Source organism: Monodon monoceros, unplaced genomic scaffold (assembly GCF_005190385.1).
Source record: "Monodon monoceros isolate NGI ecotype Baffin Bay Population unplaced genomic scaffold, NGI_Narwhal_1 Super_Scaffold_15, whole genome shotgun sequence".
In the NCBI taxonomy this organism is placed as follows: Eukaryota; Metazoa; Chordata; class Mammalia; order Artiodactyla; family Monodontidae; genus Monodon; species Monodon monoceros.
This window is the reverse complement of record NW_021703771.1, coordinates 73,812,874-73,829,874: the sequence shown is the minus strand read 5'-3', so window position 1 is coordinate 73,829,874 and position 17,001 is coordinate 73,812,874. Positions and strand designations below refer to the sequence as shown.

The 17,001-nt window shown below is 43.6% G+C and overlaps 1 protein-coding gene across 5 annotated transcripts in view; it reads right to left on the bottom strand.

The window, feature by feature from the left end:
- MTHFD1L (methylenetetrahydrofolate dehydrogenase (NADP+ dependent) 1 like) overlaps positions 1-17,001 on the bottom strand; it is a 196,375-nt gene that overhangs the window by 159,081 nt on the left and 20,293 nt on the right. For all 5 annotated transcript variants that reach the window (XR_003793716.1, XR_003793717.1, XM_029223967.1 and 2 more), the window contains exons 8-10: positions 9,151-9,262; positions 2,625-2,713; positions 989-1,086 (exon numbers count right to left, since the gene is read on the bottom strand). Coding sequence is in view for 3 of the 5 variants with exons in the window: in XM_029223967.1 (XP_029079800.1) it covers positions 989-1,086; positions 2,625-2,713; positions 9,151-9,262 (299 nt within the window). In the remaining 2 variants the exon portion in view is untranslated. The remainder of the gene's footprint in view (positions 1-988; positions 1,087-2,624; positions 2,714-9,150; positions 9,263-17,001) is intronic.

The window sequence follows — 17,001 nt, the reverse complement described above, 5'->3', positions numbered from 1 at the left end:
AATTCCGGGTGGTGTTATCTCCTACATCCTGTGTATTCCATGCTGGCAGACAACATCACCTGGTTAAGCGCTGGACTTATGGGCGTCCTGTAGGAAGGGGATTGGGCCAATTCACAGGAGGAGGGGTGGCCATGGGGGATTCACTACGAGGCTGGAAAATGCATTTGCCTGGCTCAGATAGCTTATCTAGCGAACTGTTCCAAAATCACATGCTGAGACTGTCCTGCAGTTTGTATTTCCAAATTTATACGGAGGGAATATGTAGCTTACATTTCATTAAACACCACGCTGAAGAAAATATCCATCTGGACCCTCCCAGAGTGTCCTGTCAGAGAGCAGATGCCACCGCGTTCTGAAGAAGGCAGAGCTCCGGTCCCACGTCTAATGGCGTTTGGTTTGGTTGGTCATTTACCCACAGCGTAGAAACCTACAAGGCCCTGAAGACCAAGCTGATGTGTGCGTTGGGCATTTCTAACACTGAAAAGCATATTCCAAATATGACATTACCGTATTCTGTCAAATCTAAGATACCATTATTTTAAGAAAAAACACTGCCACTGAATACAGGGTACATCATTGACAATAAGGTGCATCCTGATTTCAGAAACTAAAAAAATCTACATCTTAGAACTGACAGAATATGGTCAACATGTTCATTATCATCTAATTTTGGAGGAATTAAATGACAGAAAAAAATGGTGCAGCAGGACTTCCCTGGCGGTCCAGTGGTTAAGACTTTGCGCTCCCAATGCCGGGGGCATGGTTCGACCCCTGGTCAGGGAAATAAGGTCCCGCACGCCGCACACCATGGCCCCCAAAAAAAAAAAAAAAGAAAAAAGGAGAAAAAATAGTGCAGCAATTCGATTAGAGAAAATTATCCACCATCAAAGCCATAACACCACAAGTTGTGCCCCCATCCAATGGGTAACTTTGGATATCTAAGGCACTTTGGTGAGCCGATGTCAGTATAAACAAATCACCTGAATACCTTGGTACGGGGGACAGAGGCTGAAGTTTCAAGCAGTGAAGTCTCCACCTCCTGTACTGCTGCTCACAGAACCATCTCCTTCTGCTACTAACCATGTTCTTCAATAGGGATAGGAAGGAAAGCATGTTAGAAAAGTAAAAGCTGACAGGTTACACATCTAAACTATGAAAATATCGAATATCGTTCAGGGATATTGTCATGAAAAGGAGTATAAGTTGCACAGTAATCCAAGTGAACACCAGGACTAATTTTATTCACATGTAGTTAAATGTGCAGATTTTTCTTAAAAAAGAAAATGTGAGATACAAGTACTATTAAAGTTTGTATTCACTAAAGGCATCAAGTGCATGGATTACAATTATAGCATCACCTCAGAGAAGAAAAATGAGGGAAACATGAGAATGCATGACAGGCTAGCTGGGATGCCCAGCTTCACCAAAAATCTGCACCATTGCAAGCATAATCCTTCTACAGTTGATATAATAGAACAAGCAAACCGAATTATCAGTGATACATATATATATATACATACATACACACACACACACACACACACACACACACATATATATAGAAATACTATTTGCCTTTAGTTGCAATGTAACACAGATGCCTCACAGAAATGCACTACGTCCCATTTTGAAGTAAAATTTTTAATTGTGTATTGCATGTATTAAGAAAGCAATGAACTAAAACCTGCTTCTGTTTAATTAGGGGCTCCGGTTTCTCTACTGCTACTTAATGCCTCTGCTGGCCGGCACCCGCACTGCAGGCTTCAGCACCAGCCTAGCGCACAGGAGTGGGGAGCCGGAGACCTTGGGCTTTAGGTCACACAGATAGCGGTGGTTCGAAAAGATGTCCACAAACTCTTTAACACTCCTGTCTTCAAGAGGTGAGCCCAATTCCCTTTCCCTGGGTTGTGAACTACATTGGTGGCTCAGTTCTAGCAAAGAAGAAAAGAGGAAGTGGTGGCATGTGACTTTGGAGACTGGGTCATAAAACCTACTGCAGTTTCCTCCTTGCTCTCTCCTTTGATCCCTCATTCTGGGGGAAGTCAGCTGCCACATCGTGAGCAGCCCCATGGAAAAATCCAGGTGATGAGGAACAAAGGCATCCTGCCCATAGCCAAAGAGGATTTAAGTACCGCATGCCAATAGCCATGTGAGGGCGCCATCTTGACTCCTCTGGCCCCAGTCAAGCCCTTCAGATGACTAGGGCCCCGCCATCTTGATTTCAACCACATGAGAGACTCCAAGCCAGAACCATCCAGCTACGCGGCTCCAAATATGTGACCCACAGAAACTGAGATAATAAATGTTTGTTGTTTTAAATGGCTAAATCTGGGGGGTAATTTATTACACATCAATAGATAACTAATAGAGGACCCTGATGTGGGTCCCTGCCCCATACTTGTCATGTGACCAAAGGCAAGTAACTTAAATTTTCCAAGTCTCCATCTTCTCATCTATCAAATGGGAATAACACTATCTTACAGGATTGTTGTGAGAATTAAATGACATCATGTTTGTAAAGTGTTTGACACTGCATCTGCTAAACAGGCAACACTTCCAAATGTTGGCAACTATTCACTGAAGCTCCAAACTCAAAAATTCTCAAATAGCTGTGTCAGACAAACCTGAATCCGCAGAGCGGCAGCAAGGAGACTCACGTCTTCTGCGATGGGGCCAGTACCATGGATACCGGGAGAACTGCATCCAAGCTTCCCTGGAAAAAAAAAAAAAAGACTTTCAGCACATCGTTCTTGTGAAATGCCAGGACGTTGAATGATGTCCTCGTTTTCAACCAACCAAGTTAGGATGTCGTGGCACAGCTACAGATAGGTTACCAGGTAGGTCCTGGCACAGCCTTGGGGCTCTCAATTGGGCCACATATTTGGAATCTGACTGCTTTAAAGTCTTGCCTCTACCTCTTACTAGCAATTGTGACTCTGGGCCTGTTAATTAATGTTGTTCAACCTTGTAGAGTTTTGTGAGAATTCAATGTGATATGGTAATGTAAAGTGCTTGTCATATCGTATGCACGTTTAAACAATAAATTAAAAAAATCAAAGCAATTTCATGTATGAATACAAAGTATTGGGTTGGCCAAAAAGTTCGTTTGGGTTTTTCCACAACATCTTACGGAAAAACCCGAACAAACTTTTTGGCCAACCCTATATAAAAAGGAGGACTAAAACACCTATAGGACAAGCTAGTTAAAGTGTTCTGTGAACGACCAGGCTTTCTTGGATAATTTTTTTAAATCCCTGTCATAAAAGTGACAGAGCCAATTTTCCATCTAAACTGAGAAATTATATTTTAGGGCATTAATTTTGAGGATTACCTGGATTCCAAAACACAGAGGCATTTTATAAGAATTCTACTGTGGTTGGCACTTGGGAAGTTTATGAAAAGTAAACATACATGTAAAATGCCTTAGTCTACATCCTCTCTTAGAGAAGAGAAACATTGCTAATAGTAACTTTTTTGAAGAAACTATTTCCTTCTTTTTCCACCACTCTTTATTTATTTATCTACTTATTTAATTTTTTTTACCATCTTTATTGGAGTATAACTGCTTTACAATGGTGTGTTACTTTCTGCTGTATAACACAGTGAATCAGCTATACATATACATATATCCCCATATCCCCTCTTGCATCTCCCTCCCACCCTCCCTATCCCACCCCTCTAGGTGGTCACAAAGCACCGAGCTGATCTCCCTGTGCTATGCGGCTGCTTCCTACTAGCTATCTGTTTTACATTTGGTAGTGTGTATATTGGACCACGCCACTTTTTTAAAAAAAAAATATTTATTTATTTATTTATTTGTTTGTTTTTGGCTGCGTTGAGTCTTCATTGCTGCGCGTGGGCTTTCTCTAGTTGTGGCGAGCGGGGGCTACCCTTCCTTGTGGTGCGAGGGCTTCTCATTATGGTGGCTTCTCTTGTTGCGGAGCACGGGCTCTAGGCACGAGGGCTTCAGTAGTTGTGGCACATGGGCTCAGTAGTTGTGGCTCACAGGCTCTAGAGCGCAGGCTCAGTAGTTGTGGCAGACGGGCTTAGGTGCTCCACGGCATGTGGCATCTCCCTGGACCAGGTGTCGAACCCGTGTCCCCTGCATTGGCAGGTGGATTCTTAACCACTGTGCCACTAGGGAAGTCCATGACCACTCTACTTTTAAATTATCCATTTTCCTGGAAGTTCTTTGCAAGAAGGAGCATGAAACAAAAGTAAGTGTTTTGTAACGTTCTATTGTCAAATGTATTAAGGGTGTTGGAAAATCATATCCCTCAGGTGTTGTTTAAAGATTAGCAACACTTCAGTTTTATAAATCATATTTAGGCAAAAGCCAAGAGTCTAGAGAATGAGAGAGATTTGTTTTCTTTTGTTTGAACCACTAGAGATCTGACCTAAAGCTCTTATCCAGCCACTAAGGAAAAGAAATACGCTTCCCTCTTTCTTACCTCTATCTTTAAATGATGGAGAAATAAGAAAAAGCTACATTCTAGGATGTGATCTCAACTTATAAATGCATGTTACAGGAATAAATCACAAATACCCATGTGAATGAAGACTATTTCACCTACAGAATTACACAGTGAATAATTTCTCCCATACTCTTAGCCACTGTCTTGCATAAAATAGAATATGGCTAAAACAAATGAAGACTTTAAAACACAACACAAAAGACACATACACTCATATTTCAAACTTTAGGAGAATCTTGTAGGGACCAATATTTCTCTTTTTGAAGAAGAGTTATCTGAATTCCAGCAATGCTTTTAGTATGTTATTTTCTTTTCCTTCTACTATATTCCATCCAATAAAATTGAGTGTAATTTTTTCATAGGAAAAAATCTAAGATGGTTATCTCAAGTTGACTGGGTCAGAAGTTACTTTCTTCTTTTCTATTGTATACTTCAAAAATTTTCTATCATAACCACTGTATCATTTTTGTAGTAGGAATCAATGCAATCTTAAAATGGATTGTAAGTTCTGAATCTGGAGAAATTGAAGCAATTAAGATGGTAACTCAGTGAATCAGGAATACACTCTTAATAAATTTCTTGGCTAAGGAGAATTGAAAAAGGAAATCATTACGTCACCCCCTTGCCTATGTAGAGGCAGGGCCCCACCCGGAGGGGTGTCCACACTCAGTCTGTGAGTCCAGCAGGGCTCCCATCCCAAACCAAATGGGTCTTTTCACTTCCCACTAACCACTCCCCATTAACTCACAGTTCCTTCCTCCAGGGACAAGTCAGTGAATCACTTTAGAACATGGCCTTTCACTTATAATTTTTCTTATAATAACGGAACTTGCCACAATCGGAAAATTTAAGGCTGAAGTGTTATAAGACTTTCCCTGGAAATCAGAAGAATCCTTTTCTGAAAGGAGCTGTTTTGAGGCCACCCTGGGGATTTTAGCAACTTTGATTAGCACGAGTCCTGGGATGCAGCCCAGGGCTCCCTGCTGACTTATGTGTGCTTAGGATGATGCTGTGAACTACTCTGACCCATAAAGTTGCTGTTTTGATACTGTTCTCTGGGCCCAAGTATTAAGACCAGTTTCTCCTTTGTCCCACTTGGTACACCAGGAAGTAAGTTTGAATATCAGAGTGCATGGCGGCGTTGCTTAGGGTGATTCCTGACCTTTCGCAAGCACAACATTACAAAGTCACAGCCCACTCCCTTCATTTGAAATAATTGTTTTAAAAAGAAAATTATTCTCACAGCTAGAAAACTGAACACTGCTATGTCCCTGTTTTCAATCTAAACATTAGACTCATGCCATAGAAGAGTGAACAGATCCAACAAGTTAGGTGTAATTGTTTTCCGAGCACTGCTTCTGGGATATCAGCCATCAGGCAAATCTCTCTGGGGATTAGGTATTCAATAAAATGGCTCTATAGAATTACCTCATCATAAATCACCATATTCTATCTATTTTTACAAGGGGCGGTGGGAAGGGGAAGCCTGCACCATTAAGATGACCATGAAAATTTCATTATAAAGCCCTGCCTTCACCCAATCATAAGTGTATTAAAAATTCTTTTTCTCTGAAGTTTAAATAAAAGCAACTTTCCTTTTAATAATGTGTGAAAAAGATCTTCATTTGTTTAAAGTGGAAAGTTATACATAAAAGAGAGGGAAAATGCCTTTCTCCAATTTACTCATAGATTAAATTTTCATGCTAATTAAAGTTGCTAAAATTAAAAGTCTTGGACTTCCCTGGTGGTGCAGTGGTTGAAAACCCACCTGCCAATGCAGGGGGCATGGGTTCGAGCCCCGGTCCGGGACGATCCCACATGCCGTGGAGCAACTAAGCCCATGTGCCACAACTACTGAGCCCACATGCTGCAACTACTGAAGCCCGTGCGCCTAGAGCCTGTGCTCCACAACAAGAGAAGCCACCATAATGAGAAGCCCGTGCACCTCAACGAAGAGTAGCCCCTGCTCACCGCAACTAGGGAAAGCCCACGCTCAGCAGCGAAAACAAAACAAAACAAAAAAACTTTTGACAACTGAGAAATGTAATGCTATCATAAACAGTACTGACTGGAAAACGTTCATCCATTTAATCAGAGTAGCATTTTTCATCTTTGCCTTTGTGCCGTCAGCCCTGTTTTTAAGTGGGATACAAGTTCAAGGAAATGTCTCTATATCTGCAACTAACTTAAAAGTGCAATCAGGGCTTCCCTGGTGGCGCAGTGGTTGAGAGTCCGCCTGCCGATGCAGGGGACACAGGTTCGTGCCCGGTCCGGGAAAATCCCACAGGCCGCGGAGCGGCTGGGCCCGTGAGCCATGGCCGCTGAGCCTGCGCGTCCGGAGCCTGTGCTCCGCAACGGGAGAGGCCACAACAGTGAGAAGCCCGCGTACCGCAAAAAAACAAAAAATGCAATCAATTAGAGTACAATTCTGAGTCCATGTTTATTCACTCAGTATTTACTGATCCCTTCCTACGTGTCGGCACCGTTCTGGGCACTGGGCATTCAAAAATCAATAAAACCCCTACTACTGGACCAGATAAATTGAAAATAAACTAACTGCAATCAGTCTACATACAGAATTGTTAAAACATAATGCTTGGTCTTATTTTTTTCCCTCAAGAGAGTTGTTACAACTAAATCTAATGTTTTTAAAATGCCTTTAAAAAATAAAAGTCCTAAAAAGAAACTTATTAGAAATGGGGCACCGTTTCACCAATAAAACATATGGCTCATGGGGATTCCCAAAGAACACTGAAGCAGACTCTCCTATCTCCAGCCAGGATTGTACCAAAATTGTCCTAAACATATAAACTCTAATAAAAAACAGCAAGGAAACATTATAGCAAGGAAACATTCATTAAAAAAAATAATAGAGTCATAACTGACTATCCTAGTCCAACTAGGATTCTGAGCAAATCTATAGTGTATTTCCACTATTAATGGGTTAGGCATTGTTTTTTTCAGGGAAAAATAAAAGAAGTTATACCCAGAAATTACATATATTTCAAAGAAGTAATTTAGCACATGCCTTCTATTTGCTAAAAAGAGCCATTAATCCTACATTCGTATTATATTGTACCTCAAACTGCTTTATTCATGTGTGTGCTCATCTGTGAACTGAGTACATGAGCATTTGGGGAAATTCTTGAGCATCTTCCTTTCAAAGCACCCCAAACAACCCCCTAGCCCTTCAGCTCCAAGGGGTTTTTAATCTGATTGGTCGATTCTGGGAGGAGCTACATTTCCCAGAGAGGAAGGTGCATTATTTCTCTTTTTGAAGAAACAGTTAAATGAATTTCAGTAGAGCTTTTAGCATATTACTTTCTTTTCTTTCCATTGTATTTCAATAAAATTAAGTTTAGTGCTTTTTTAATGGAAAAATGTAAAATGGTTATCTCAAGGTGACTGGATCAGAAGTTACATTTATTTTCTCCTTGATACTATTCTCTACTTCACTCTGTGTTCCGGGGCTGCCTAAGTTTCAAGGTCTAGAACTCCAGTGTGGTACCGGTAGAGACCTCTGCTCCTTTTGGTCCAAGTTCTGACCAGCTTTGCGGGAAAAAAACGCCATCCTCCTGGACAGTTCAGTACAGCCTCCCCTATCACATGTTGACATTTGGAGGCCACGGGTAACAAAGAGGGTTCTCTGTCTCCCTCTGCAATTGTCTCTTGCATACACATGTCACTCAGGGTCTTGAGGGGGTGGGCTGGGTGTGCTAAAGCTCTCTTAGCCTGAGTGTCTTTCTGTGAATGAGAAAAGGGTGTCCCTACTGGCGCCTGGGTTGAGTGCCCTGGGGCTGGCACAGCTTCAGCTACCCTGAGGGTGACCTGATGCGGTCCAGGACGTTCCTGGGTCCCTTGGCAAATACCATCAAATACCAGCACCCATCTTAAGACATCTTCGGTTTCTAAGGGTGACTTTCACAGTGTTTTGAAGTGACTTTGTGGCTCCAAGGGAGTGCTTGAGGGGGTCACTGCAAAGGGAAATTACAAACACAGGGGAGCTAGTCTCCACTCCCATCCCTCTGGTAGCTGTGTTTTCATCTGCTTTTACGTGTTGAGGTTCACCTAAGACTGCTTTAGGAGAAAGGATTCAGCCGTTTTTCGGATTTTTTTTGCGGTACGCGGGCCTCTCACTGCTGTGGCCTCTCCCGTTGCGGAGCACAGGCTCCGGACGCGCAGGCTCAGCGGCCATGGCTCACGGGCCCAGCCGCTCCGCGGCACGTGGGATCTTCCCGGACCGGGGCACGAACCCGTGTCCCCTGCATCGGCGGGCGGATTCTCAACCACTGCGCCACCGGGGAAGCCCTCAGCTGTTTTTTGAAAGACTGTGAAAACCACTGTTTCTAGTTTACCTCACACATGTAAAAAATTCCTACTTTAGGCCACAACCGACTCGACTGCTTGATGCTAGAGGCCAGCAGGGGACATGCTGATGAAGGGGGAAGAACAGAAGAGGAGGAGAGGCCCTTACTGCAGCTGGCACCTTGGCTGCTCTTTGCCCGGCAATGTGGTTCCAGTATCAAGTAATCCAAAAGGCAGGCACATTACCTATGTAGGTATGTTGACAGCAACCATCATTTCAGGAACAGACTCTTCTGAAGAAGATTAACTTTTCTCATAGCAATCTCACCTATTTTGATCAGTGGCCTGGTACCAATTTGAAGACATTTACCTGACAGAAAGTCATGGGAACAGTTGAAAACAGTAGTTCCTGGTTGAATCCAAGAAAGGGGAATCTCTTCCGGCTTGGGTGAGCCCAAGATCACAATGTCAGCCTCATGAAGCTAGAAAGAAAAAGAAAAACACCACACACATTGTCAACTGTAGCATAAAGACGTGACGATCAACGCCAAATGCCTTCAATGTAACAGACAACAATCTTCAGAGTTCAATTCCACACGGATGCACTGACAGAATCACTTTACTAATTTACTAATGTAGCTCATATTAGTACAAACCAAACGTGATCATATCCTAGAAAAAAAAAGGAAGCTTTAAAAATTTCTTCAGGGGGACTTCCCTGGCAGTCCAGTGGTTAAAACTCTGCTTCCACTGCAGGGGGCTCGGGTTCGATCCCTGGGATGTGGCATGTGGGGAACTAAGAAGGACAGTTCCATCATTGTGATCTGTACAGCAACAAAGAAAATAAAGTGTTTACTCTTATTAAAAAAAAAAAAATTTCTTCAGGGCAGTCACTTCAGCATATATACTACGTGTAGTCTTATCATTTACATGTTTTCAACACTAACTGCAATATCAAGAAAAAGGATGGGGCCAAGGAAACTGCACTGATGGGAGGAGGAGACTGCAAGCTGAAGGGGGTGGACAGCATCCTGACTCATGCAGCATCCTGCCTTAGGGGGGAGATAGTGCTGGTCGCAATGAAGCCACTTGAAGATCTGACCAGTGCAGGGAGCCTTCCGGCCTGTACAACGGCATAATCAAAATTAGACCCATATGGAACTTGTACTAGATCCACGGACAGATTTTCAAGAGCTCAAGCAAGAATCTCATTTTCCTTGAGGTCCTGGTTAGTCTCTTGTCAAACTGTTTGTTTGTTTTTTTTCTTAAAGAAAAAGGAAACAATGCAACCACTACTACAAAAGACATTCACATGTCTGCCCTGTTTGTATTTTGGTAACACAGCACAGGAGGAACATGTCTGGAAGGACGGTTATGAAGTAGGGTGAGAGGTTGGTTCTGGCCTCAACAGAAGAATGACCACCTGTCCCAGTACCAACTAAACAACCAGACTTCCAAGTGGATCCATATGTGGAGGGAGAGAGCTGAAGAAGGAATCTTAGACCCATGGGGAAAATACCAATAACTGCACGTCAGCTCACAAATACGTGAGGTTGGTTTCATTATACCCACCTAATGGACAAGTAAACTGAGGCTCAGGGAGTGTAAGTACCTCTATGGTATGTCCTGTCTCCCTAGCGAACGCAGCCTTGGAATACTCAATACTCTATGAGGCAGAAAGAGAGGGAAGCTGACAGCCCTCCACTCTGTAGTGCTCATGGCCCCTCCCCCATTGCTTTTTCCACAGACTTCAATGCCCTGCAACTGACTGCAGACTCTTCAGAATCAAACAGACAGGAATGGAAGACAAAACACAAAAACACCCCCAGTGCCACCACCCTCACCCAACCACCCAACAGCCCAGGAAGTGAACGGGCTCCAATGGTCCTCATCCGCTCTCAGCTTGGACATGCTGATCGCTGAAGATCATGGGGAAGGACCAGGCCAGCTCCTCAGCCCGAGTCTGTAACACTGTTTGGGCGAGAGGCTGCATCAGCTAAAGTCTCAGGAATCTTGGGAACAAAAAAGCCAAGATCTAGAGCAGCTCCGAGCTCCCGTGACAGAGGAGAAGCATGGTGAAAATTTATATGCACAGGTTAACATCCCAGAAACACCTGATCAGCTGGATCATGCAAATAGGGGAGAGCAATTCAGTGAGTACCGCTAATGAGGCCCGAAGGTGCTCACTGCTTTTCAGCACCGCCCTTCATTAAGGCACAGGAAGAGGAATACGTTAAAATGGTATCTCTGTGAGTCTGTATTAATCACATGCAAAAAGAGATCCCTACTGGAAAAACCACTTTTTTAAAGCCCAAGTCACAGTACTGGGAGCCTGAATTAAGAGGTTTACAGCCAATATTCCCAGCAATCGAGTGCGTTAACGCCCCATGGGTTCTGTACAGATAGAGCTGAAAGGCAGCCAGGCTTGCAGGTGATGGTACATTTAGGGGGAAAATGTGCTCTTATGGAAAGAGGATTTTAAACATCTGATAAGAAAACATCTGTGTTCCTTTACCGCTGCAGACACTCAACCGCAGTAAGACCCGAAACACAGAGGCTTAGCAGGTGGCGAGTGATCAGCGAATAAGCAGCGCCATTTCGCTGCACTTTCCACGCTCGACGGCGGCAAAAACAGAACATGTTAAAACATCTACAAAAAGGAAGTTAATATGTACAAGACTGCAATGTTCATTTTGGAAAAAGCCAAGGATCACAGGTTTAATTGAGTCCCCTAAGAGCACTTAGTTTCCTACATGTGGTGTCTTCCGTACAACCTGTTCTTTTCATTACCGATAAATCTCGGGAATCTCATTCCGACCCCTTAACTGTGTACCTAGACTCGGCTCGAAAACGGGCTGTGCTAACAAGCAACTGGGCGGGGGGGGGCAGTTGATCCCGCAAAGGCCAAAATCTCCTCCCCCAGCCGTGATCGCATCGGAGATGCTAATCTTTCTGGAAAGGAAAAGTGCTAGATGCTTAAATCAATAAATAACCCACGAAGGCCCAGGCGAGGTTTTTAATGAGCTACGATTCAAGAAGAATTATCATCTCACTGGCTGTTTCTACTTTCTTCCTCCCTAATGGGAAGGACCCTGGCCAAAGCCTGGCTTGAAACTTTACTCGTAACAAAATATTGCCTTCTCTGCTGAGACTTGAGTGGAAGCAGCTTTCAGCGAACCGCCCACTCCCCAGGCAGAAGACCAAATGTTAAAACAATCGCAAGACACAGATATGCAGGCATTCAGCGTGGAGCACGTGGGAATGCGGAGGGTTTAGATACCATGAAAACTACTTTTCTGAAGTCAATGCTTTTTCAGGGAGTGTGGATGGGGGACAGGTCTCAGAATACGGACGGGGAGATGGAGGACAGATAGGACTTGCAGAGTTATAAGGAACCTCACAACTTTGTACTTAGCAAATGAAATGCATTTTAAAATGGAAACTCCAGAAAGGACAGCCCCACCTTCCTAGTTAGAAGACAGGACTAATGCTATCAACCATTTTGAAAGGGCATATATGAATCTCAGGCATGAGATCTGTATGCCTACAAAAGGTAGGACAGGTTAAAAAAAAGGTTTGGAGCTATGTCCTGAAGCATCGTGACTGAATTACCTGAGACCTATCAAACCTGCTTCTACATCCTTCAAAAGTTATCAACACAATTCAGAAAATAAAGTTCAAAATGAAGAAGAATACTTAAAAAAAAAAAAAAGGTACTTTTCTCCAGCAAAGACACGCTTCTCAAATTACAGTGACTGAAGAGAATAAAAGAGATCCAGGATTCTTTAGTGAATATACTCATTCACCTGCCATCTCTCAAGTGCCACCTGGGGCAGACACTGAGGTTGCTGAGGATAGGAATATAAAATTCCCTGCCTACAAGATTTGAGAGCTGGGGATCTTCAAGATGGAGATGCAGGGCAAACCACTGGAATACGGAAAAGAAATAAACATTCGATTTCTACTTCTTTTGCCCACACGGTTGGTAAAATACTTAAAAACGTTGCTAGTGTTTAACACCCGGCAGTCCCTGTGCAACAGGGACATCCGGCAGCTGTCACACACAGTTAAGTACAGGGAGGGGCCCCGAGGGAGGGAGGAAGGGAGGGAGGAAGGGAGGGAGGTGACCCGGCCCTCATTCTTTCACTTTCAGTGAACTGGGACACTTTGTGGTTAGTGCAAGCCGGGTGAGCGGCTTTACAGATCACATCATGTTCCACAGAAGACTTTGCACGGTGCTCTGCAATGACAGGGTGTGTCTGTGAAATCTCATGTGGTGTGGCGGCCCCGTGGCTATCTCATGGCAAAGTCCTAAAAAGAGTGAAGCGTTCTTCTTTTTTATGAAATGTCACTTTCTTTCAATAAATGCCAAATTCCGGAATTTGCTGGCCTTTTCTTGCTAACAGATAAGTAGCTGTCAGACCGGGCCACTCTGGTTGCCCTCACGCCATCAGCTGTGTTTTAGGAAGATTCCTCTGGATGCTGGATTGAGAAGGATTGGACGGGCTGAGAGGGAAAGCATTCTACTGCAGCAGGCAGAGGACAGGGCTGGTAGGAAGCTGGATGCCTGGAACTGAGGAAGGTCAGGAGGATGGGGGTGCAGGCTGGGATCTGCCAGCATTATAGACATAGTTAAAACTAGAAGCTTGGACAAGATCCCCGAGGGAAACAGGTAGAACGGGGAGAAAAAGGTGTTTAATGCATCCCTTGGGAGCACTCATCGTAAATGACAAAAGACGGGAAGAAATGACATGACTCTGGTGAGACTCCAGACACAGGAAGGACTGGGTGCATTCAAGCCGGCACCGGTTCCAGTGATGCCCAGTGGCTAAGCAAGCTAAAAGCAAAGAAACTCCGTTTTTGGCAATTAGGAACTCATCAGTGACTTTATTATAGAAATGGGTATTGGCAACCATGCCTGGGTAAACTCTTGCCCTTTGAGTCCAGTGTATTCCCTGACTATGGAGATTTCACTGAGGCAGAGCTTTTCATAAGCAGAGTCCCTGTTTATCCATAAATTATTCAAACTTAGAATGTCTAACTTTTTATTCGAATTAACTGAATATCTACCGAAGGATTCTTGCTTTGTACCCATGGATAAATATACACACTTTCCTGCAATATTAAGCATACTATCAAATGAGAACATCAAAATAACTGTGTAAACACTCTAAAATAAGAATGTCAAACCATGTTCATTCAGATGTTGTAATACTTTGGCAAGATAAGAGAATGAGTCTCAGCAAAAGGTACCTCCCCCACTTCAGCAAGTGATCTCATCCCAGAGAATTTTTTTCCTTTCTAGAATTGCCTATGTTTCTTTTTTCCACTCTCATCTGTGATCAGTAGGACATTATTGGCTTTTAAAATTAAGACCTATTTCATAAATCAGAATGACTACAAGCCAAATGGATAATTTGGGAGTATGATCACAGCACTTATCTCCCCAGTTTTTCCCCCAAAGGTTAATAAATGACCTTCCTTTTTCTAAAACGTTCATGTCTTACTTCATCATTCAACATATTTACTGCTCAACGTATGAGAAGAGTGTATCAAAGATAGCCAGTTGTGTCCCAAGTGATATAGAAAAGACAGTTAATCCCTCTTCAAGTTTACTTGATTCTCACATAAATTATGATGGATGAAAAAAGGAAAATGCAACCTCAAATCCACTAATGGATATACTTTGATTCATCAAGAATAATTCCCTTGGGCTTCCCTGGTGGCGCAGTGGTTGAGAGTCCGCCTGCTGATGCAGGGGACACGGGTTCGTGCCCCGGTCCGGGAAGATTCCACATGCCGTGGAGCAGCTGGGCCCGTGAGCCATGGCCGCTGAGCCTGCGCGTCCGGAGCCTGTGCTCCGCAACGGGAAAGGCCACAACAGTGAGAGGCCCGCGTACCACAAAAAAAAAAAAAAAAGAATAATTCCCTTTCTCGCACCCTAGGAAGAAATAAAACTAAAAAGTAGGGCTGAGACACACACACAGAGAGAGCGTGAGCTCACACCTGTGTGTCTGTGCGTGTGTGTATGTGTGATGAGAGATAATCTAATATGACAAAGACTCAGAACCACGTAGCACAAAAATGTGGAAAAGACCAAGTTATGGTCCCCAGATCCACGAGAAGCAAGCCGCACTTCACAGAGGCAGGACAGCCTTATGATTTACGGTTATGCCGTGTTGAAGTTAAGGTGAATTGATGAGACTGTGGGAAATTCAGCGTTGCGTCGCATTTCCCGCCATACTTGTGCTTTCCAATTCTGAACCCTGGGCTGCACATAGGATTTCTGCATCCCACTTCCCCTGAGTAACTCTCTGGCCTCAGTTGCCTCCTTGGAGAAGTGAAGAAGCTGCACTTGACAGAGAGGAATTGAGGTGCAGAGGGAAGACCGTGGCAGGTGGGGTTTATAAGACCCGATTCATATCCAGGCTCTGCTCCTTTTCACTGACAACCAGGGTCAAGGCACCATACATAACACCTTGCTTTCAGGATATAACGCTAGTGAGCTAGTATATGAAAAGACTTTGAAAACGAAATCTGTACACAAATGTAAGGTGCTTTATCATTATAGATTATGTTAAGACCTACCAACCAGAGTATTCTAATTCTACATCCTTAGGAAGCATTTACACTGGAGAAGAAGGGGTAAAAGATAGAGCCAGGCTCTGCCGATGGTGCGGACAGGCAAGCAGGGATGATCTGTAGGTGGACGGGAGGTGATGTCACTGGCCTGATCTCTGCAGGACACAGCCTGGAGCCCTTCCTTTGTGCAGTACCTGCCTTGAACCATCTGAGACTTCACACGCCCCCTTTGGATCTCACGCCAAGTTTCAACAGATTCTCTCAGATCCCTTTCTCAATGCTACTAAATATAAATGGCCTGATTTGGGGGCTTTTAAAAAAGTTCTATTCACCTCCTTCTCTGGTGTTAATAAGCAAGACAATGATCAGGCAGAAGCAAGAGTGAGAGGAATGGGAGCTGACATCTAAAGGCATTTTCAGTCCATGAATGTTGAAATATCTGTCAAAGAAACTCAGGGAGCTACATTATCCAGGTCACTTAATCACACATTACTCAGTAGCCTTGGTATTTGCTTGGCACAAGATCTGTGCTGCCCCAGGGTCGGTGGTATCTTCTCCACCCAGCCACTACAGGGGGGTGGGGTGGGGGGAGGGACTCACATCAATGAGGCTGTACTGCACGTCCACACACCTGACCAGGGTGCCCCCCACCATGCCCTCTCAAGAGGGTGGACACATCCATTCTGAAGAGTGCCCCTGGAGGGGTGGTGAGAAGCCCAGGGCTCAGGGAGCAACTGGCTTCCTTATCTTAGGAAGATATCTGTGGGACTATTAACTGTGGGAATGAAGCAATGGTGAACTCAACCCAAGTCTAATGTCTTGGGCCTTGGTCCCGCTAATGTTGCCCATCCGAGCTGTCAGATACTTTTGGGTTTTCAAGATTAGACTTTAAAGGTACTTTTAAAGATTGGGTTTTGTGATTATCTGGAATAAGAGCTGACGTGGGCTAGTGGCTAAAAATAGTGGCTGTACTGCCACCTCTATCATTTTCAAATTATATATATTTGCACAGTCTCTTTACTTCTCTGAGCCTCAGTTTCCTCATCTATGATATGGGAAGAGTGAGAGTCCTGCCTAATAGGATGGCTGCAGAATCAACGAGGTAACACAAGTGAAGGACAGTCCTGGTTCACAGTAACCACTAACCCAATGATTGTTAGCTGTCCTTACTGCTGTTACCATATGTTACTGGTTTAAGGGTAGCCTCTCTGGTGAAAAAGAATTATCGTGCTCATCAGAAATCTTGGAGGCCAGAAGGCAGTGGGATGACATATTTAAAGTGCCTGAAGAAAACAAGATCTGTCAACTGAGAATTCTATATCCAGCAAAACTGTACTTCAAAAAAAAAAAAAAGGGGAGAAATGAATACATTTGCATATTAAACAAAGTGGAGGGAGTTCGTTACCATTAGACCTGCTCTACAAGAAGTGAAAAGACACTAGTCAGTAACTCCAAGCTGTGTGAAGAAATGAAGATCTCCAGAAAAGCCAGTATTCTTGTATTTTTGGTTTGAAACTACACTTATAATTTCCTACCCGATTTAAAAGACAAATGCATTAAAAATTATAAATATAAAAAAGAAAAAAAAACTCGTGTAACTTGCCAATCTAGTCCAGTTTAAAAGCTAGGGTTGGGCTTC